Source organism: Lupinus angustifolius, chromosome LG05, assembly GCF_001865875.1.
Source record: "Lupinus angustifolius cultivar Tanjil chromosome LG05, LupAngTanjil_v1.0, whole genome shotgun sequence".
In the NCBI taxonomy this organism is placed as follows: Eukaryota; Viridiplantae; Streptophyta; class Magnoliopsida; order Fabales; family Fabaceae; genus Lupinus; species Lupinus angustifolius.
Genome location: NC_032013.1, coordinates 23,551,745 through 23,573,073, shown reverse-complemented (window position 1 = coordinate 23,573,073; position 21,329 = coordinate 23,551,745). Strand labels below are relative to the sequence as shown.

The window sequence follows — 21,329 nt, the reverse complement described above, 5'->3', positions numbered from 1 at the left end:
CTTTTATTGAACTTACGTGCAATGGATTCTGGCTATTTAGCATCTATATAAGTATAAGGATGTAAAGTGAATCTAGTAAAAAAATGAAGTGTCTGTTGAATTCCTTAAAATATACTGCTAATGTGATCCTACCCATATCATTCATCAACTCAAGTGATATGGCAAACAAAAACCCACCTTAAATTAAAATATGAAGAAGGCAATGGATTCTTTTTATGATTTCATAGGTGCTACATTAGTCTTTTGAGTTGAAACTTGTAACACTGACCTCAGTTTCTTTGAGATTACTATAGTCTATAGTGTATAAAATTATTGTATTATAGAGTAAGATGAGATCTAATCATGCATTATTATAACCACATGTTTATGCTGACCCTTCTCCCAGCACAATATTAATATATTATGTGTTTCATCATGTATATATGCCTGTCGGTGGCACTCAATAGTCACTATCATGTTGCACCTTACATCAAATTGTTATAGTTTAAGCCCACTATGTTTCTTGTTCACTGTTCCTGCTCCCACCACATGTCACATTTCTCACTCAATTATTTAGTATTTAAACTTCCGAATTTTTTTTAATATTTTTAGAGCATCATTCACCTATTAATTATTATAGACTTTTAAATAAAAATATTAAATATTAAATATAAATAGTGGATAATATGTTAACCCTGTAAATATTTTTTTACAGTGTATGAATATTTTGTTATTTACCGGAAGCAAAGCATTTATTCGATGTTGTTTTTTTTTTTTTTACTTTTTGAGCACCAAGACGACACATATAGCCACTTTTAACTTTTAAGAATTAAGTTGCATTTTAACGCGTAAACTAACAACTTTTGACTCACCTCTCACCAAACAATTAACACTTTAATCTATTTTGGAATGAACGAATCCATAGTCTTGTTAATTGATTAGTAGCTCGTATAACCCAAAATAGTTACAATTTCTGGTTTTTATTCAATTATATGTTATCTCTTAGCTTCATATTAGATCTAGCTTAGGTCCACCAAAATTTCTGCCTTAATTGGAAATTGAGTTTAAGAAAAAAAACAAATAACAAATGTGGTGACTTGGAGCTAAAATATGTTTTATTATTATTATTATTATTATTGTGCTTAATGCTGTCCGAGGCTCTAAGCATAATGAAGGAAAGTTAGACACAATCATTACTTATAACGTCTCATGGGGAACTGGAGCACATCTAGTGTCTCATAGTTTGTGTCATAAGCTTGTCATTGGTCAGAAAAATATTTAATAATCAAATTTTAACTTAAATATATTTTTTCTGATCAATCACAAGTCCATAGTACGTGAAGTGACATAAACTGTGGAACAAGATATTTCTACCCATGGGGAACACATATAAGTTTGTCCTTGTAGGTATATAATAAAACCAAAAATCCCATGGGCAACGTCCAATTAATTAGAGCAATTTCCCTTACAAACAAGGTCCAAATTTGATGGAGTATTGCATAATAATCATTAATTACACCCCTTAAAATATCATCTCAAATCAAAAGACACACTAATAGATAAACATATTTGGAAATTGTATATTAGAAATTGTGATTGGGCAATGCGTTAAATTACTGTTTGATTATTGTTTTATTTGTTAATAAATTATAAGCATGTTCTCTTATATATATTTTTAGAATGAGGGAGTAGTATTATCAATATATACTTGGAAGTTTTTAGTGTGAAATTTGGTAAACAATATAGTTTTTTGGATCCCTCTAATGGTTTCATAAAGATTAATGTAGATAGGAGTCGCAAGAGTGAAAATTATAGATGTATTCTATTACTAATCGTTGTCTCTTCTGGTTATTGTTTTTCTTTGTTCTTTTCTTTTAAGTTCCTTTTCTAACCAAATATATATATACTTAGAAGTTAGAGACATGGGAGTAGAGGGTGATTACTGAGCAAAAGATTTGTTTAACATGGATATTTAACTAATCCATTTTTTTTGGAATCATGACACCATTTTTGTTTAAATAAGTTGTAACTAATAATAATCTTATAATCCAGAAAACAGCATTCTACCAATAAGACAAAAATGTCATGACCAAGCAGCATCTGATGTTACAAACTTGTCCCTCATTTCATTCTTCACTTCTGGACTTGATTGAATTTTAATTTTAGTTTCTAATTTTTTTGGGATCAGTTTTAGTCATTAAATATTATAAAATTTGATTTTAGTCTATATTTATTAAAAATAGTAATTAAAATCAAAAGTCAATTAACTATTCAGGGACAAAAATATTTAAGCATATTTAATTTTAGGGTTGTGTTAACAAGTCATGATGACATTGTTTAAGAAATTTTAAAAAATTAGTATTGAAACCAACATTTCTTGATATATTAAAAATCATCTTCCAAAACAAATTTTCTTTATTACTTCCTTAAAACCTATGAAGCACATATACGGATACGTGTATCAGATACGATATGTATTCGATACATCGACACGTATTTTTTCTAAAATGTAGGATATGATACGTTCAGGGATACGCGTATAAATTAATAAAAAATACATAAAATATGATAAAATTATAAGTGTAAATCAAAATATTATCTCCTACCCTCTTTCTCTCTTCTCAGTTAAGAAATAAAGGTAAACCTTTTATTTATCTTCTCTATTAATACTCACACATCCTCTTCTCTTTATAAATATACTAAGCGAAAAGAAACTAAGAAGTAGGGCATTTTTCTGTCTCCTCTTCACAACATACCTATGACGGTAGAGGCAGTAACACTAAGCACCGGTTGGCGATGTTATGGATCGGAAAGTACCAGCTATTCGAGGGTCAATGTGGTGTGATGGTAAGTTGGTACGATGTGACCTTTAAATAAGTGAGTGTTTATTGAAAACAAATCTATCTTATCATAAAAATAAAACTATATATCCTATATTTTATTGAAAACGAATCTATATATCCTATATTTTATTGAAAACGAATCCGATACGTGTCTTGATATTTATTTTTTTATTTTTAGATACTTTATGGACACGTATCCTTCGTGAATCTGAGCGTATCCGCGTTGGATACGTGTCGGACAACGACACGCGAGGGTATTTGACGAATCCGTGCTTCATAGCTTAAAACTATTCGCAAGGTACTTATTAATATTCATATTATTTTTTATAGAGATTCGGTTCAGAAATTAAAAATAATAATTACTTATAAGATAAATATATATCACACAAATAGATATGATACAAGTATTTCAATATTTCCACATTTCAATAAATATATATAAATGGAACCAAATTTATATTTAAAAGTTACTTCAGCAGGTTGTTGGTTATTGAATACTTGAATAACTACTTCTACTAACAATGGGACCCTGTACGCATGTACTGTGTACTTGTTTTTCTTAATTATGACACTTCCCACTCTTCATAATAAAATATGATATTGTTTTGTTTTTTTAATGAGAAAAAAATATATGCATCAACGATATATGAGTTTTATATATTATTATTATATTTTTAATAATTCGTATTTAATTATTATTGATTCTTTAAAAAATTATTTCAAATAAATGATAGATAATGAATTGATTGTTTATAAATTTTTATACAAATAGTGTAATATATAAAATTATTGTCTCCAGAAGAAAAATCATAAGCAAATTTTGGAGTTTTCGAAGAATACAAATATTGTCAGAAAGCCCTTCAAATTTGTATTCTTGTTCTTATTTGTGTACTTTAGGTGGTGGATAGGGAATATTATGGTATGCGCCTAAGGGTGTAAGGAAAGGTGCACCCTACCTCTTTTTTATTTTATTTTTATTTTATCTTTTGTAACTTTAGATATTATACACACATTAACAAATATATTATTTTTTGTTATTTTACATGATTTCATAGTATCTATATTATTCTCTTGAAAATTGTAAAAATTTAACTCTTTAATTACTTTATAGTAAATAAAATATGAAAGTATAACAATTTAAGGACTATATAAAACTGCATTTTTTTCTTCCAAAAGAGCCTTAAAAATCTAAAATTATAAAGTTTCTGAAACAAAATAAAAATCTGAAATTATGAAAGTCAAAGAATGGAGGGAGAAAGAGAAAGATGTTGTCGGTGTGGCTTTTTGTTTTGGTATTTGTCCATGAATTTTGTTTTATATATGCTTCTTTCATTTTTTTCTATTTGTCTTTTACGATTATTGCAAAAAAAAATTAATATGTAATTATGATAATATATAAAACATTTATATTTTATAAAAATGTCCAAAATACTATTGTTTCTTTATTATTACTCCACTTATTAAATTTATGATTTTTCAGAATTTTGTATTAGTATTTTATTTTAGAATGTCAAGATAGTATTAATTATTATTTGTCAATTGTACTCTTATAATAATTATACATTGTCAATGATATCTCTTCACTTTTTGATAAGAAACCAATCTTTTTTCAGAGTTCGTGGATGTCCCTCCCAACAAATGTTACTCTCAAGAATCGAATCATCGATCTTGGGAACCAATAGGACATTACACGATCAATTAGTTTTGGGTATTTTAAAATTATAAAACACTAATTGTAAAACAAAATACTTCATCTATTCTTTATGTTTTGGGTAATTTAATTTGTTTAGAACTTTTTGTTGTTTAGCAATTTTTAAGTTTCATCACAGTTTTCCAATTCTATCATTTTAAAATAATTATATCCATCATCAATTAGTTTTATTTTTTCTCTCTTTTAGAAAATATAAATGAGCATTTTAGTCAAACTATAGATTTTTTTAATGATCTTTGAATCTGTATGCATCAACCTTAATCAATAAATGAGTTACAAATAAATTTTAATGCTTGGGCAAAACCATAAGTTATAAAAATTCTTTCTATTGAGAGGTAGATCCACTTGAAGGGAATGTAGGTCATACTGTCCCACAGAGTTTTAACTTAATGTTAATATTCTAATCTCATATCAGACTTAGCTATTGAGTCATGAGGTAATAACAACTACTTTGAATATTGTTATATTGTAGAACAAGATTTGTCATGTATAAATTATTTAAATTAAACTATAAATTAAAATAATTGCATGTGTTTTTAGATAAGTCTAGTGTGTAACTGAAGAGAAACAATTAATGAAAAATATAAAAATGTTGAGAATGTTTAAAGTAAATGGAATATGATAATATCCGGACATAATAGGCCTTTAACTACAAAGATCACATTACACGCAATGAATGGTGAAAAAAAAGTTGACAATTTAAGTAGGGATATTCGTACTCGGAATATTTTTTGAACTTGAATTTGACTATAAATTTAAAGTTAATTTAAATCTAAATATCAATTGGATTAACATTTAAATCTGAACCTATATTAAATGTAATGCATAAATATTTCAGATAATATATTATTAATTTATTTATTATTATAAATATGTAATTTGATATATGAAATAATATGTGTATATATATTGTTAATCATATATATGAAGAAAAAATTAGAGAAACAATAATATTTTTGATGAAAAGATGTTATTACTTTATACATAATTGAATGAGAAAAGTACATAAAATCCTCATAAACTTTTTGTCTTTTTTAAATAGGTATCATGAACTATTTTTTTTCATGGTTACTCCTTAAACTTTATTAGTTTATAAAATAGATCCTTATATAAATATATTGTTAAGTTACTTAACAAACAATATACCATATAAAGATTAGCACTAGTAGTCTAATAATCACACATTAACTGGTAACTTTTATTTTATTTTTGTATTAAAACTATTAGTAACATTTTTGGCCCCATTGTTTTAGGGGATTATAGCCATTGCTGCAGTGCTTTGGTGGTTTTATGGGGTATGAATGAATGTGTACAATAACAAAAGTAGAAGTGAATGAATAAAAATTTGAATTACACAAGTTTCTAACATAAACCAAAATCTTAAGTAATTTAATACCTCCACACCATCACGGATAAACTTACAAAAATAAACATCCTACAACCTGGCTTATATTCAGAAAAACAAGGAGACTTTTTATTTATAAGGAATTTAATATTATATTTACGCAATGAACAAATTTGTTAATAGTTAAAGTTTAAGGAATAATTATGAAGAAAAATAGTTCATTGTACTATTTTGTAAAAGACACAAAATTTTAAGGTATTTTTATAAACTTTTTCCTAATTAAATAGTGATATATACAAACATAATAAATAAGTGAGTGACCTAAAGTTAAGCTTATCACCTATTTTTTAGTATATCCATATAAATATTTACACCTATTTTTGAATATCCATGTGAATAATGGGTATTGTCATTGCCCAATAAAGTTTTAAGTAAAATTTCATATTTATATAATATACTTTAAAATAATCAATATATAAATAATTATTACTTAAATAATGACATATATGTGATAAATCATATAATAAGAAATAAAAAATTATATCATAGTTTTTAATTGAGAAGTAAATTTATCAAGAGTATAAAATATATATATTATTAATATAAAAATTTATACGTAGACATTATATCATATATTATTCATTTGGATTGCTTTTAAAAAAAATCAACAATAATTAAATATGAATTATAGTAATATATGTATAGAGCTTATAAACCGTGAATGCATACATATTTTTCACATTTATTAATATGTAGAGAGGTATGATGATGTTATCCTACCTATAAGCTATTAACTAATGATGGATGAGTATTCTTGTATACCACGATATGATGCATGTAGTTGAGGAAGAGGTTGACCGGTGATATCCGGTGAGGTCCTGGCACCGACACCCATTTCCCGGTTACCCACTTACCAGTTCCGTTTTAAAATGTGACTCCCACGTTCCCAGAACTGCATTCTGAAATCACTATCATCTTTGCGTACCACTCACTTCAACAATCCTTCTCTCAACCCGTCTTCTCTTCTCAGTTCCAACTTCCAATGCTAAAAAAAAAAAGTGTACGAGTTTTATACAATGTTAATATATTGTTTAATTGATTCTTTAAAAAAATGTAATCCAAATAAAATAAATAGTGAATGATATAGTAACTGTGTAGATTTCTTTAATCATATATAACTATGTTTACTCTTAAAATAATTATGTTTGGTTAAATTTAATTAATTTCACTTTATTAATTATTGTCATTTCTAAAAAATTCCTTATATATTTTAAATTTTATTTATAATGTTAACACACGTTGTTTTTAACTGTTCCCTCTCTTTCTCTGTTCATTATTACAGTTAAAGCTTTTAACTTCACTTCTCTGCTATGCTTCTTCATTCTTCTTCTTCTATATCTCTCTCACCCAAATTTGGATTCTTTCATCACTCTGCTTTCAATATTCCACTAATCTTGTTCGTTTACTACTTTCTATTTTGTCTTATTGCTCGTTCATTTTTGGATCTGTTCTTCTGTTTTGCAGTTATTTTCATTTACAATGTTTTCTTTTTTAATATGAATGAGGAATGAGGATTTTGAAACCTTTGCAATTCATTGTATTGATTTTTGAATCTGGGTTTTTCTCTTCATTGTTGTTGCTGCATGCGTTGTTTTTGTGTATAAATTAAGGAAATGCAGCATTTCATAACCCAAAGACTTGTTTGTTACTATTTAATATTAATAATTAATGACAATGAACCCTAATCTACCTTTTCTATAATGGTTTGGGTTAGACAAAGTTAATTGTTATTAAAAATAACAAAAAGACAACATTTTTAGTCATGTTAGTGATAAACATCTTTTCTACTTAGTTGTTATTCTTTTACTATGTTGTCATTATTTCAATGGTGTCACTATGTCTTTGTCATTCTATTCTAATTCATTCAACTTGGTACAAAGACTAAAACTTTATATGTTTGCTCAATTTTAGTAACTAAACTTAAATTCAATTTTACTAGTGTGTACAAAGATCAAAAGTGGGTATCAAATAGTAGCTCAGATTTCTTCATCATTGATTACTTTCTGTGTTAGATCTTGATTTATTTTGTGAAATTGTTCAATCTGGTGCCCCTTCAAGTACTACTAGTTTTGTAATTTCTACATTTGTCATTTTTATTGTGTTTACACTTTGGACTTGTAATGTTTCTGCTGGTACATTTAGATGGACTACATGTTTTTATGCTCATTGTGATGAATGGTTCAAATGAATTCACTTTCTATCACTTTATTAGATTCCATTCTTTTGTGATTTTTGCCAATTATTCTGTCTTTATTTTTCCTTCTTTGAGAATTTAGCCACTTATTTTATATATACTTTTGCAGGTAGACCACAGTTGTATTTGAGTCTCAAAAGAAACATCCCCACAAGAAGCCCTTGACGTGCTTTTCGGGGGGGTGGAAGCACTATTCAGGGGAGTAGGTATTGTTACTTGCTGCGGAATTTAGGAATCGAGAACTACCTTGCGCTTGCGGATCTCACTAAGGTTAGTTACTGCTATCATTTTTCACTGCCAAGCTTCTTCATTTGATTGATATTTGAGAGCATGAAAGAAATTGAGAAGAGAAAAGTTTCAAGGGATAGTCAGGCAAAGAGTTCAAGAAGAACAGAAAGGAGAGAGAATAAATTGCAGCAAGATAATTCATCAAAAATATTGAATGAAAAAGGAACTGAATCTAAGACACCCGAGACTAGACCAACTTCAAATAAGTTTATAAGCGAGTCAATCACTGCCTCAGCGAATTCAGAAACTTATGAAAATGTGGTTATACATTATCTGGATGATGCCAACAGGTCTGAGGAGGCACTTCTCCAGATGAAAGTTAATGACATGGTTGCTAATGAAAACAAAAATGGAGTACTCGATGACTATTCCAGTGATTTGGAGAAGGAGCAAAAAGAAGGGAATGGAGTAGTTTCCGATACTGACACAGCGAAGGATTCGGTATCATCCCGAGCTGATTCTGCCACAAATGAGGATGACAAAATAGAAAAAGCTTCAAAGGGTCCTAAAAGTAAGGTTAAAGTGAATCCTTCAGAAGGTAATCGTGGATCAAGGGAGAGATCTGATAGAAAAACAAATAAGTTGCAACAGAAGGTACCAAATAACAGTCCAAAGAAACCTATGAACTCAAGTAAAGGGCCTGCTAGAGCTACCAGCAAAAATACTTCCTTGACCAATTCTAAGGCTGTGAAAGTTCCTGTAAAAGTTTCATCTGAATCATCTGATGGAGTTGACGAAAAACCTGTTCCAGAGGTCAAGGAAATCGAAATCCTGGAAGGATCTTCTAATGGTGCTGAGAGTTTCGGGAGTGATGATGAGAGTCATGAAACAGTTATTGTTGAAGAAAATGGTGAACATGAGGACAAGGCAGGCGTAGAATCAAAAATTGAAGAAATGGAATCACGAATTGAAAAGCTAGAAGAGGAATTGAGAGAAGTTGCTGCTCTCGAAGTGTCGCTTTATTCTATTGTACCAGAGCATGGAAGCTCAGCACACAAGGTGCACACACCTGCTCGGCGCCTTTCTAGGCTCTATATACATGCTTGTAAGCTTTGGACCCAAGACAGGCGAGCAACGATTGCCAAGAATACTGTTTCTGGTCTTGTTTTGGTTGCTAAGTCTTGTGGCAATGATGTTTCAAGGTATGTGCATGTGCTTTATCTAAGTTTTGTGATTTACAGATTTTGATCATGAACAATAAGTATTCTAATTTTGATCTGTGTTTTAGGTTAACTTTCTGGTTGTCCAATACCATTGTGCTGAGAGAGATAGTTTCACAATCATTTCATAAGAGAAACGATGAGAAGTCTACCTCACCGAAATGGAAAGGTACCCCCAATGGTAAACGAGGAAATGGTTTTATGCAGCATGTTGAAGATTGGCAAGATACAAGAACCTTTACATCTGCATTAGAAAGTGTAGAATCATGGATCTTTTCTCGGATAGTGGAGTCTGTGTGGTGGCAGGTATAAATGGTGTTTCTTGTTGAGTTATATAATTGATGCTTATAATTAAGATATTGATGCATTCACTGATCTACGAAAATACCCATTCCTACTTAAGTAACCATTTTTACTTATTGCCAACTAAGAGATTGTTTCATTGGTATTGAAAGCTAATTTGTTGAAGTTCCAGCTTATCTATAAACACTAGATAGTGTTTTTGTGCTGTTATGGACAACAAATGATTTATGATAAGAAATTAATCATAGAACTCGATTGATATTCATATTCAAGCTCCTGTGAAAAAAGTAGAATAATTCAAAATTTCAAAGTTTCTTGACATGTGCTCGAATGGGTGCAGAAGTGCACATACCGAGAATATCATGCATATCCAGTGAACTATATTAGCTATTATGATTTGGGATAGTCTCGTGACTCAGTTCTGTAAACTTTTTTAACATACCTGTGTTTACTTCATAGTCCTTACTCATTAGTAAATACTATTAAAAGTTTGATATATTTTCTTTAAGTTCATTAAAATAAAAGTTATTCGTCTATTCAAGAATGCTCTTGCCTTGTTGTTGATCTGTGATCTCATCAATTTTAAAGCATTTGTGATAAGTTGAGAAGCATGTTATTTTTCAGGCTTTGACTCCTTATATGCAGTCTCCTACTGGGGACTCCTCTTCAAACAAATCCCTTGGGAGGCTGCTGGGACCTTCTCTTGGTGATCAGAAGCAAGGAAACTTTTCCATCAATCTCTGGAGAAATGCTTTCCAAGATGCTTTTCAACGACTCTGTCCTGTTCGTGCCGGAGGCCATGACTGTGGTTGTTTGCCTGTGTTGGCTAGAATGGTGTGCTTTAAATTATCACTGACCCACCTTCCTTTCTTGAAGATGATTTTATTTATTTTCCTTTCCTTTGTGCTAAGGATTGATTAGATTTAAATTCTTTCAACAGGTCATGGAACAGTGCATAGCTAGGCTAGATGTGGCCATGTTCAATGCTATTCTTCGGGAGTCAGCTCTCGAGATCCCAACTGATCCTATATCAGATCCTATTGTGGATTCAAAGGTTTTGCCAATTCCAGCAGGAGATTTAAGCTTTGGGTCTGGTGCACAGCTAAAAAATTCCGTATGTATTTTTTCCTCCTGGGGTTCAAGCAGCCCCTACAAGTTCAATCTTGCTTTAGTGAACATTCCTCTTGAATAACTCCAGTTTCTTGATGGTTGTTGATAAAATTTGTGAACAAAATTACGAAAACAGTAAAGCAATTTTGTGTGCTTTGCCTATTTACGTTGTATGACTTGGACAACCTGCTTTGATTGAAACTAAAGCTTATAGATATTGAAGAGAGAGTGTTACATTACTCTGAGCGGTTAACCATTAATTACACAGTAATTCAAAATTATGAGTTTCTGACATGGACTTCTGCAGAACATATGTAGTAAATATGGAGAAATTTATATATCATGAGTTATGTTTTGGTTTTAGCTGTTCAACTGCCTGAATAGCATTATCTAGTTAGGTTTTATGATTTCTTCCAGGGTGCATGGTTATTGTTTATCGAATCTGTCGTGTAATTGAATGCCCCTTATATTCTAAAAAAGCATGGTTACTTTGTTTTGGCTTATGGAAGAGCGACTTTGTATGCAGGTTGGCACGTGGTCTAGATGGCTTACTGACATGTTTGGCATGGATGTCGAAGATTGCTTGCAAGAAAATCAGGAAAACAATGAGAATGGTGATAGTGAACCTAAATCTTTTGTTCTTCTTAACGACTTGAGTGACCTTTTAATGCTTCCAAAAGATATGCTTATGGATGGACAAATCAGACATGAGGTTGATTTCAAGAATTAAATACTGTTTTCTTCTATAGCATTTCGCTTACCCTTTCTCTTTATGTTACTTTGACTTTGCGTTGATTCCATTACCTTTGTTGTCGCATCAGGTGTGTCCATCCATCAGTCTTTCATTGATTATACGTGTCCTTTGCAACTTCACTCCAGATGAGTTCTGTCCCGATGCTGTTCCAGGAACTGTCTTGGAGGCCCTGAACGCAGAGGTATGATCCGCATCTCTTTCATGTTTAAGCTGTTTAAAACAATTGAGTGAAACATCAAAATTTGTGGAACAAGGGGAGAGGATATAAATTATTCAAATTCTGAAATTGACAATGCCTTTCATGCAATGTAAATTTCATTTGCATATTTTGTATCCTTTTTTCATTCTACCATAAGATCAAAGTAACTATCTTATCCTCTATTATTAAAGAAAAAACTAGCTTATTGAATTCTACTACTTCACCTTTAGACTTTTGTGGAGCAAAGATTGTCATCAGAATCCGGAAGAACCTTTCCATATACAGCTGCTTCGGTTGTATATAGGCCTCCCTCCACGGCTAACGTGGCAGAGAAAGTTGCAGAGGCTGGAGGAAGGTCTCACCTGGAGAGGAATGTATCAGCTATTCAGAGGAGAGGATATACCAGTGATGAAGAACTGGAGGAACTTGATTCCCCATTTACTTCCATCATTGATAAGCAGCCATTGTCTCCAACCGTCACTGGTAATCACAAAGAGCAAGGGAGTCGCCCAACCACGAATGCTAGATATCATCTCCTACGCGAAGTTTGGTCCACGGGAACCTTGTAACTTTCACATGTGTAACTGAGTGCTTTTATCAAAGAACAAAATGAACATGTAGGAGATATAGCAGCAGCAAGGAAGTGTGAATTGGTGGAATGAAAAAGAAACTGAATAGAAAGATTCAAGATAGTTTGAGAGTCTTAAGTAATAGTGCAATTTTTGTATATGTAAATAAAGAGGATGAAGTCAGTATAGCATAGCATTAAGAATTTGTTCTGTTTTGTGTTTACAATCTTCATGTTTGTTTGAAAAATATCCTGTTCTTTCTTATATAAATGTGTTTAAGAAATTATGCTTATGTAGTTGTTATTCCCAAGCAATATTTATTATTTCTCTATAAACTGTATCCTTACTTTTATTATTGTGGAGAGAAAAAAATAACACTGAAATAAATTGAACAGATGAATTGAGAAATGTTATAATAGGGAAAACATATGAAATGAGAAATATTTGTGATATTTCCCTGGTATTATCCTATATTTAAGATACTGTGGAGTATTGCCAGATTGATGAGATACTGAAATTTTGTGTTTTTCTCAACACCTTACTAGTACAAAAACTACACTGAATTTGGCATTGACCTTAACCACATAGACCTTGGGCCTAGAACACCATAAGAGAATTATGGTAAATAATGTGTCATGCTCAAACCATTCCTATATCACAAATAATTATAATATAAATGTAAATCTGAAAGTTTACATACAAAGACCCAACAAAAATAAGAAACTTTGAGTTATAACTTAGAAGTTCAGACAGGAATGGAGTGTTCTTCATTTAGATCCTGCGCCCTTGACTCAAAGGACTGAAGACCTCTAACAACTTCTACCAATGTTGGTCTTTTCTCAGGCACCACAGAAGTGCAACTAAGAGCTATATCTAGAGCTCCAACCATTGCTTGGTGACAAGTATGTGATATTGTAGGGTCAAGAACTTGTTGCACCCCATTAGTAAGGTTCACTTTCCTTCTAACCCATTTTACTATGTCAATGGAGTCATCACTTTCTTCTGTTGCCTCTGCTTTCCTTCCACTCACTAGCTCTAGCAATACAACACCAAAGCTGTATACATCCAATTGTTCTGTTGGTTTCTTACTGTAACCATATTCTGCAGTGCAACAATAGCATTAGTTATTATATGTTCATATTTATTGGTTAACAATTATGAATATGTCTTATGCACCAGAATCAGAATTCATAAGGCAATTTATATCAGAAGGAATTTTATGAATACCATTGGCTAATGCAATTTTAGTTATGTTATATCTCTTAAATGTGATTCCAATAACTTCTCATACCTGGTGGATTGTAACATGAGGATGCTCCTTCAGAATCCAGAGTTGAGTGAAAAGCAGCTTCTCCCAAAACTCTATCAAGAGCGAAATCAGTGAGTTTCGGCTCGAAGTTTGCATCCAACAGAATGTTGTTGGACTTGACATTTCTATGAAGCAAGTGTGGGACATAATCCCTGTGAAGATAAGCTAGTCCTTGAGCAACTCCAATAGCAATCCTCAATCTAACTCCCCACGGCAACGGAAAACTCTGACTTGAAATCAAATCCCCTAAGCTTCCTTCATTCAAGTACTCGTAAATGAGAAAAACCGATTCATCAGAATGGCAGAACCCCAGAATTTTAACAATGTTCTTATGCCTAATTTTTGCCAAAGTCTTCACCTCGGCTTTCAAACTCTTCGAAGACTGGTTTCGAAAATTAACTAACTTCTTCACAACTACTAGTTCACCACTAGGCAAACTCACAACATAAACTTTACCGAAAACTCCACCTTTCCCTAATGAGCTTTTCTCATTCATCCCTATAAGCAAATCATTCTCACTAATTCTTAGAGGATAGAAGAACACCGAGCGCCACACACCAACTCCATTATCATTCCCCTTGCAAGATCTCCTATACAATACAAATCCACCAACAACAAAAGCAGTTCCAACAACAAAGGCAAAAGAGATCAACACACATGTTAAGGTTGTAACACCACCATTATGATGTCTTGGCATATCATCATCAGAACATAATTTTGGTAAGCCAGGACCACAAAGACCAGGGTTACCCTCCAAAAATGAGGCAGGTAGACCTGAAATCAAGGAGTATGGTACCTTACCAGAAAGCTCATTGAATGAAACATTGAAAAGTGCAAGTTTCAAGTTTTGAAGCCTTTGAGGGATTGAACCTGTGAGATTGTTATCTGAAAGATCAAGGTAAGTTAGCACTGGTAACTCAGCAAGTGAAGTTGGTATTTCTCCAATTATACTATTATCAGCCAAAGACAATGATACTAGTTTCCTGCATTTTTTCAGCTGTGGAATTTGACCAGAAAGTGAATTGTGAGAGAGGTTCATTATGCTCATAACTGGTGAGTCACAGAAATTTGGAGGAAGTTCACCATAGAAATTATTGAGAGAAGCTGAGAATCTGTATAAGCTCTTGACAAAGCCAAGACCTATAGGGATTTTACCAGAAAAGCTGTTATTGTCAAGCTGAACTTGCTCTAACAAAACAGCTTTTGATATTGACTCAGGTATTTGACCAGAGAATCTATTGTTTTCAGCTCTAATGAGCTTGATTTTAGGCAATGAAAAAAGCTCAATAGGAAAATCTCCATAGAAACCATTGTTCTGAACTTGGAATCTCTCAAGACTCATACATTCACTGATAGTACTGTTTGGTAATGAACCTGTGAAGATATTTGTGTGAAGGCTGAGATTTATAATAAGGCCTTTACAAATGCCATTTGGAAATGGCCCTGAAAGCTTGTTCTGTGAAACATCAAAGGAAACTAGGTTCTTAAGAGAATAAGCTAGTGACTTAGGAACAAAACCAGTAAGATTATTCTCAGAGAGATCCAAATGAGTCAAACTATATAAACCCACCAATGAACCTGGAATCTCACCTTGAAAAGAAGAACTTTGCAACAAAAGTTGCTTTAACCTTCCAAGTTCACCAATATCCTCAGGAATCTCACTCACCAAGTAAGGATTTTGAGACAAATCAAGCACTTCAAGCTTAGTTAAGTTTCCAAAAATAGTAGGTACATTACCTGAAAGCAAGTTACTTCCAATGTTAAGGACTTCAAGATTCTTCAAAGTACCAAAGCTTTCAGGGATGTTTCCTTCAATATGGTTTCTACTTAAGTCAAGTACTCTCAAAGAACCAAACTCAGAAATCTGAGAAGGGATAGTACCCCATATAAGATTGTTACTTAGATTCAAAGTTTCCAAAAAACTACACTTTGAAAGGTGAAGTGGAATAGGTTCATTGAAACTATTATCAGCAAGGTTGAGGTAAGAAAGTTTTGTTAAGTCACATATAGAAGATGATATATCACCAGAAAGGTTTAAACTTTGAAGGCTAATAGAAGTTACTGAGAATGGTTTTGTAGTTGAGCATGAGATTCCATTCCAGTTACAATAGTGGTTTGATGAAGTATTTGACCATGTTGATAATGCATTGTTAGAGTCTTGGATTGAGGCTTTGAATGAGAGAAGAATATCAGTTTGTGATGGTGAAGAAGATGAACTGAGATTGAAGATTGTGAAGGTCAATGAGAGAAGGAAAATGAGGTATATACAGAATGTAGTAGCCATTAGAAGCTAAGTGTGTGTTTGCAAAAAAACCTTGTTTGCTTTGTTTAACTGAGTGCTTTTATCAAAGAACAAAATGAACATGTAGGAGATATAGCAGCAGCAAGGAAGTGTGAATTGGTGGAATGAAAAAGAAACTGAATAGAAAGATTCAAGATAGTTTGAGAGTCTTAAGTAATAGTGCAATTTTTGTATATGTAAATAAAGAGGATGAAGTCAGTATAGCATAGCATTAAGAATTTGTTCTGTTTTGTGTTTACAATCTTCATGTTTGTTTGAAAAATATCCTGTTCTTTCTTATATAAATGTGTTTAAGAAATTATGCTTATGTAGTTGTTATTCCCAAGCAATATTTATTATTTCTCTATAAACTGTATCCTTACTTTTATTATTGTGGAGAGAAAAAAATAACACTGAAATAAATTGAACAGATGAATTGAGAAATGTTATAATAGGGAAAACATATGAAATGAGAAATATTTGTGATATTTCCCTGGTATTATCCTATATTTAAGATACTGTGGAGTATTGCCAGATTGATGAGATACTGAAATTTTGTGTTTTTCTCAACACCTTACTAGTACAAAAACTACACTGAATTTGGCATTGACCTTAACCACATAGACCTTGGGCCTAGAACACCATAAGAGAATTATGGTAAATAATGTGTCATGCTCAAACCATTCCTATATCACAAATAATTATAATATAAATGTAAATCTGAAAGTTTACATACAAAGACCCAACAAAAATAAGAAACTTTGAGTTATAACTTAGAAGTTCAGACAGGAATGGAGTGTTCTTCATTTAGATCCTGCGCCCTTGACTCAAAGGACTGAAGACCTCTAACAACTTCTACCAATGTTGGTCTTTTCTCAGGCACCACAGAAGTGCAACTAAGAGCTATATCTAGAGCTCCAACCATTGCTTGGTGACAAGTATGTGATATTGTAGGGTCAAGAACTTGTTGCACCCCATTAGTAAGGTTCACTTTCCTTCTAACCCATTTTACTATGTCAATGGAGTCATCACTTTCTTCTGTTGCCTCTGCTTTCCTTCCACTCACTAGCTCTAGCAATACAACACCAAAGCTGTATACATCCAATTGTTCTGTTGGTTTCTTACTGTAACCATATTCTGCAGTGCAACAATAGCATTAGTTATTATATGTTCATATTTATTGGTTAACAATTATGAATATGTCTTATGCACCAGAATCAGAATTCATAAGGCAATTTATATCAGAAGGAATTTTATGAATACCATTGGCTAATGCAATTTTAGTTATGTTATATCTCTTAAATGTGATTCCAATAACTTCTCATACCTGGTGGATTGTAACATGAGGATGCTCCTTCAGAATCCAGAGTTGAGTGAAAAGCAGCTTCTCCCAAAACTCTATCAAGAGCGAAATCAGTGAGTTTCGGCTCGAAGTTTGCATCCAACAGAATGTTGTTGGACTTGACATTTCTATGAAGCAAGTGTGGGACATAATCCCTGTGAAGATAAGCTAGTCCTTGAGCAACTCCAATAGCAATCCTCAATCTAACTCCCCACGGCAACGGAAAACTCTGACTTGAAATCAAATCCCCTAAGCTTCCTTCATTCAAGTACTCGTAAATGAGAAAAACCGATTCATCAGAATGGCAGAACCCCAGAATTTTAACAATGTTCTTATGCCTAATTTTTGCCAAAGTCTTCACCTCGGCTTTCAAACTCTTCGAAGACTGGTTTCGAAAATTAACTAACTTCTTCACAACTACTAGTTCACCACTAGGCAAACTCACAACATAAACTTTACCGAAAACTCCACCTTTCCCTAATGAGCTTTTCTCATTCATCCCTATAAGCAAATCATTCTCACTAATTCTTAGAGGATAGAAGAACACCGAGCGCCACACACCAACTCCATTATCATTCCCCTTGCAAGATCTCCTATACAATACAAATCCACCAACAACAAAAGCAGTTCCAACAACAAAGGCAAAAGAGATCAACACACATGTTAAGGTTGTAACACCACCATTATGATGTCTTGGCATATCATCATCAGAACATAATTTTGGTAAGCCAGGACCACAAAGACCAGGGTTACCCTCCAAAAATGAGGCAGGTAGACCTGAAATCAAGGAGTATGGTACCTTACCAGAAAGCTCATTGAATGAAACATTGAAAAGTGCAAGTTTCAAGTTTTGAAGCCTTTGAGGGATTGAACCTGTGAGATTGTTATCTGAAAGATCAAGGTAAGTTAGCACTGGTAACTCAGCAAGTGAAGTTGGTATTTCTCCAATTATACTATTATCAGCCAAAGACAATGATACTAGTTTCCTGCATTTTTTCAGCTGTGGAATTTGACCAGAAAGTGAATTGTGAGAGAGGTTCATTATGCTCATAACTGGTGAGTCACAGAAATTTGGAGGAAGTTCACCATAGAAATTATTGAGAGAAGCTGAGAATCTGTATAAGCTCTTGACAAAGCCAAGACCTATAGGGATTTTACCAGAAAAGCTGTTATTGTCAAGCTGAACTTGCTCTAACAAAACAGCTTTTGATATTGACTCAGGTATTTGACCAGAGAATCTATTGTTTTCAGCTCTAATGAGCTTGATTTTAGGCAATGAAAAAAGCTCAATAGGAAAATCTCCATAGAAACCATTGTTCTGAACTTGGAATCTCTCAAGACTCATACATTCACTGATAGTACTGTTTGGTAATGAACCTGTGAAGATATTTGTGTGAAGGCTGAGATTTATAATAAGGCCTTTACAAATGCCATTTGGAAATGGCCCTGAAAGCTTGTTCTGTGAAACATCAAAGGAAACTAGGTTCTTAAGAGAATAAGCTAGTGACTTAGGAACAAAACCAGTAAGATTATTCTCAGAGAGATCCAAATGAGTCAAACTATATAAACCCACCAATGAACCTGGAATCTCACCTTGAAAAGAAGAACTTTGCAACAAAAGTTGCTTTAACCTTCCAAGTTCACCAATATCCTCAGGAATCTCACTCACCAAGTAAGGATTTTGAGACAAATCAAGCACTTCAAGCTTAGTTAAGTTTCCAAAAATAGTAGGTACATTACCTGAAAGCAAGTTACTTCCAATGTTAAGGACTTCAAGATTCTTCAAAGTACCAAAGCTTTCAGGGATGTTTCCTTCAATATGGTTTCTACTTAAGTCAAGTACTCTCAAAGAACCAAACTCAGAAATCTGAGAAGGGATAGTACCCCATATAAGATTGTTACTTAGATTCAAAGTTTCCAAAAAACTACACTTTGAAAGGTGAAGTGGAATAGGTTCATTGAAACTATTATCAGCAAGGTTGAGGTAAGAAAGTTTTGTTAAGTCACATATAGAAGATGATATATCACCAGAAAGGTTTAAACTTTGAAGGCTAATAGAAGTTACTGAGAATGGTTTTGTAGTTGAGCATGAGATTCCATTCCAGTTACAATAGTGGTTTGATGAAGTATTTGACCATGTTGATAATGCATTGTTAGAGTCTTGGATTGAGGCTTTGAATGAGAGAAGAATATCAGTTTGTGATGGTGAAGAAGATGAACTGAGATTGAAGATTGTGAAGGTCAATGAGAGAAGGAAAATGAGGTATATACAGAATGTAGTAGCCATTAGAAGCTAAGTGTGTGTTTGCAAAAAAACCTTGTTTGCTTTGTTTTGTTTTCAACAACAGCTTTGTATATATCAGTGTTAAGTGTAGGAATGTCTGTGCTTCTCCATTACATACATTAATAATATATCAGATATAAGATATTTTTACATTGTCATAGTATTACTCATTATTTATGTTAAATCATAGTATAAATGAACGATAAATGATTTAAGTGAAATAATAACTCATCATAGCCATTGGGGGCTTTGTTCATAAACAAAAGAAAAAGTGATTTTAAGAATAAATGTAGTTGGTATAGATGATCCATGTTAATACATGTTTGTTTTTTAATCAAAGATTTCAATATTTTAAGTTTTCTTTATAAATAAACTCTATTTAATATTATTAATTAATTAAAGGAACCTCAAAGAATCACATATTTTATAGTAAAATCACATATATCTACCATTCCTCTATAAGAGCTTCATGGGTTGCACCAAAAAGTAATTGGGTGTGTTTTCACCTTTTACAAAAAGGTACAAGTTTTGTTGTTTAGTACAAACTTTCTACTATATTCTCACTTTATTCTTTTCCTTATTTGTTTTAAACTTTAAAGAAAATGCTGACCTATATCATTTATATTTTTAGGAGCTGTTAAAGTTATACTATGATTATATAAAAAAACAAGGAGAGTTAATGTTAATCAAATCATAAAAGTTATAGAAATATAAAGTAACATATATAAGTACATATACATTTAACCATTATTAGTTAATATACTTGTTAGAAAATTACTTCTCCCACATCACCTTTCTTTTAAATTCATATTACTCAGTGGTTGAAACAAAAATGTGCAAATAATTTATAATAAATTTTTGTCAAATGCTACCAATTATACAAATTCTAAGCTATGTGTTGTCAAATATTCGATTTATGGAAGCGACAATTATTGGTAAGACAAACACATACTTCGAAAGAAATTATACTTCAAAAAGTCATGGTTGATCATCTATCCATGATCCATGCACTCATTACATCAAATGAACTTTTTACTTTTCACCCCAAGAAGGAAAGAAATGAGTTTATTTTCAACGTTGAAAATAGAATCCTAAGAAGCCAAAAAAATGTAAAAACAAAGAAAAATAATTAGGCTTGGATTTGACCTTGGAACACCGAAACCTTATTGGGAACAATTTCAACGCAATGTACCTCACAACATTGAAGATGTTTTGACTTATTTAGTATGGTCACGTGGCTCTTGTTGTCAAATTGTGTTCCTATGTAGGGTCTCTAATTGACCCTCTCAGTGGGTGAGGATCATAAGGATTCTTATATCAGGAACTGAATATTTACTCGATAGTCAATAATGATAGAAAATAAATGGTATATGAAATAGTAACACTATATAAAACTTTTATATCTAATCGTACTATCTATCATTCATATTTAATTCATCAGATTTTTTCAATAATAACTTTCTTCAAGACAACCCTTTACAATTATAATAATTATTGTAGTAACTATTTTGAATAACAAAATAACAGTGCACAAGACTCAAGAGTACAAGCTAGCTAGGATTACCAAAATTTTAGTTAGAATGGTTAAAAGGGGAAGG

At 32.1% G+C, this 21,329-nt stretch overlaps 3 protein-coding genes across 7 annotated transcripts; 1 reads left to right on the top strand and 2 right to left on the bottom strand.

Moving 5' to 3' along the window:
* On the top strand, positions 7,209 to 12,756 carry LOC109348248. 5 transcript variants are annotated; one of them, XM_019588573.1, is made up of 8 exons: positions 7,209 to 7,334; positions 8,242 to 9,562; positions 9,649 to 9,886; positions 10,508 to 10,717; positions 10,824 to 10,997; positions 11,520 to 11,705; positions 11,815 to 11,928; positions 12,177 to 12,756. In XM_019588573.1, the coding sequence occupies exons 2-8, from the start codon at positions 8,463 to 8,465 to the stop codon at positions 12,513 to 12,515; spliced, it is 2,361 nt and encodes a 786-aa protein (XP_019444118.1). In that variant the 5' UTR covers positions 7,209 to 7,334; positions 8,242 to 8,462; the 3' UTR covers positions 12,516 to 12,756. The 5 variants fall into 5 exon arrangements, with proteins under 5 accessions (XP_019444118.1, XP_019444120.1, XP_019444119.1 ...); XM_019588575.1 differs by lacking the exon at positions 7,209 to 7,334 and having other exon boundaries at positions 7,929 to 9,562; positions 12,177 to 12,517; positions 12,557 to 12,756; XM_019588574.1 differs by lacking the exon at positions 7,209 to 7,334 and having other exon boundaries at positions 7,929 to 9,562; positions 12,177 to 12,518; positions 12,567 to 12,756.
* LOC109348246 (probably inactive leucine-rich repeat receptor-like protein kinase At5g06940) lies at positions 12,888 to 16,140 on the bottom strand. The gene is made up of 2 exons (XM_019588570.1): positions 13,807 to 16,140; positions 12,888 to 13,616 (listed from the first exon to the last, which is right to left on the bottom strand). The coding sequence occupies exons 1-2, from the start codon at positions 16,106 to 16,108 to the stop codon at positions 13,261 to 13,263; spliced, it is 2,658 nt and encodes an 885-aa protein (XP_019444115.1). The 5' UTR covers positions 16,109 to 16,140; the 3' UTR covers positions 12,888 to 13,260.
* LOC109348247 (probably inactive leucine-rich repeat receptor-like protein kinase At5g06940) lies at positions 16,717 to 19,818 on the bottom strand. The gene is made up of 2 exons (XM_019588571.1): positions 17,433 to 19,818; positions 16,717 to 17,242 (listed from the first exon to the last, which is right to left on the bottom strand). The coding sequence occupies exons 1-2, from the start codon at positions 19,732 to 19,734 to the stop codon at positions 16,887 to 16,889; spliced, it is 2,658 nt and encodes an 885-aa protein (XP_019444116.1). The 5' UTR covers positions 19,735 to 19,818; the 3' UTR covers positions 16,717 to 16,886.

Excerpts from the sequence above, each read along its gene's own strand:
- LOC109348248 (XM_019588573.1), top strand. The coding sequence starts at position 8,463 with ATGAAAGAAATTGAGAAGAGAAAAGTTTCAAGGGATAGTCAGGCAAAG. Across the intron at positions 10,718-10,823 it reads TGCCTGTGTTGGCTAGAATG|GTCATGGAACAGTGCATAGC; the intron begins GTGTGCTTTAAA and ends TTCTTTCAACAG. Across the intron at positions 11,929-12,176 it reads TGGAGGCCCTGAACGCAGAG|ACTTTTGTGGAGCAAAGATT; the intron begins GTATGATCCGCA and ends CTTCACCTTTAG.
- LOC109348246 (XM_019588570.1), bottom strand. The coding sequence starts at position 16,108 with ATGGCTACTACATTCTGTATATACCTCATTTTCCTTCTCTCATTGACC. Across the intron at positions 13,617-13,806 it reads CTCATGTTACAATCCACCAG|AATATGGTTACAGTAAGAAA; the intron begins GTATGAGAAGTT and ends GTTGCACTGCAG.
- LOC109348247 (XM_019588571.1), bottom strand. The coding sequence starts at position 19,734 with ATGGCTACTACATTCTGTATATACCTCATTTTCCTTCTCTCATTGACC. Across the intron at positions 17,243-17,432 it reads CTCATGTTACAATCCACCAG|AATATGGTTACAGTAAGAAA; the intron begins GTATGAGAAGTT and ends GTTGCACTGCAG.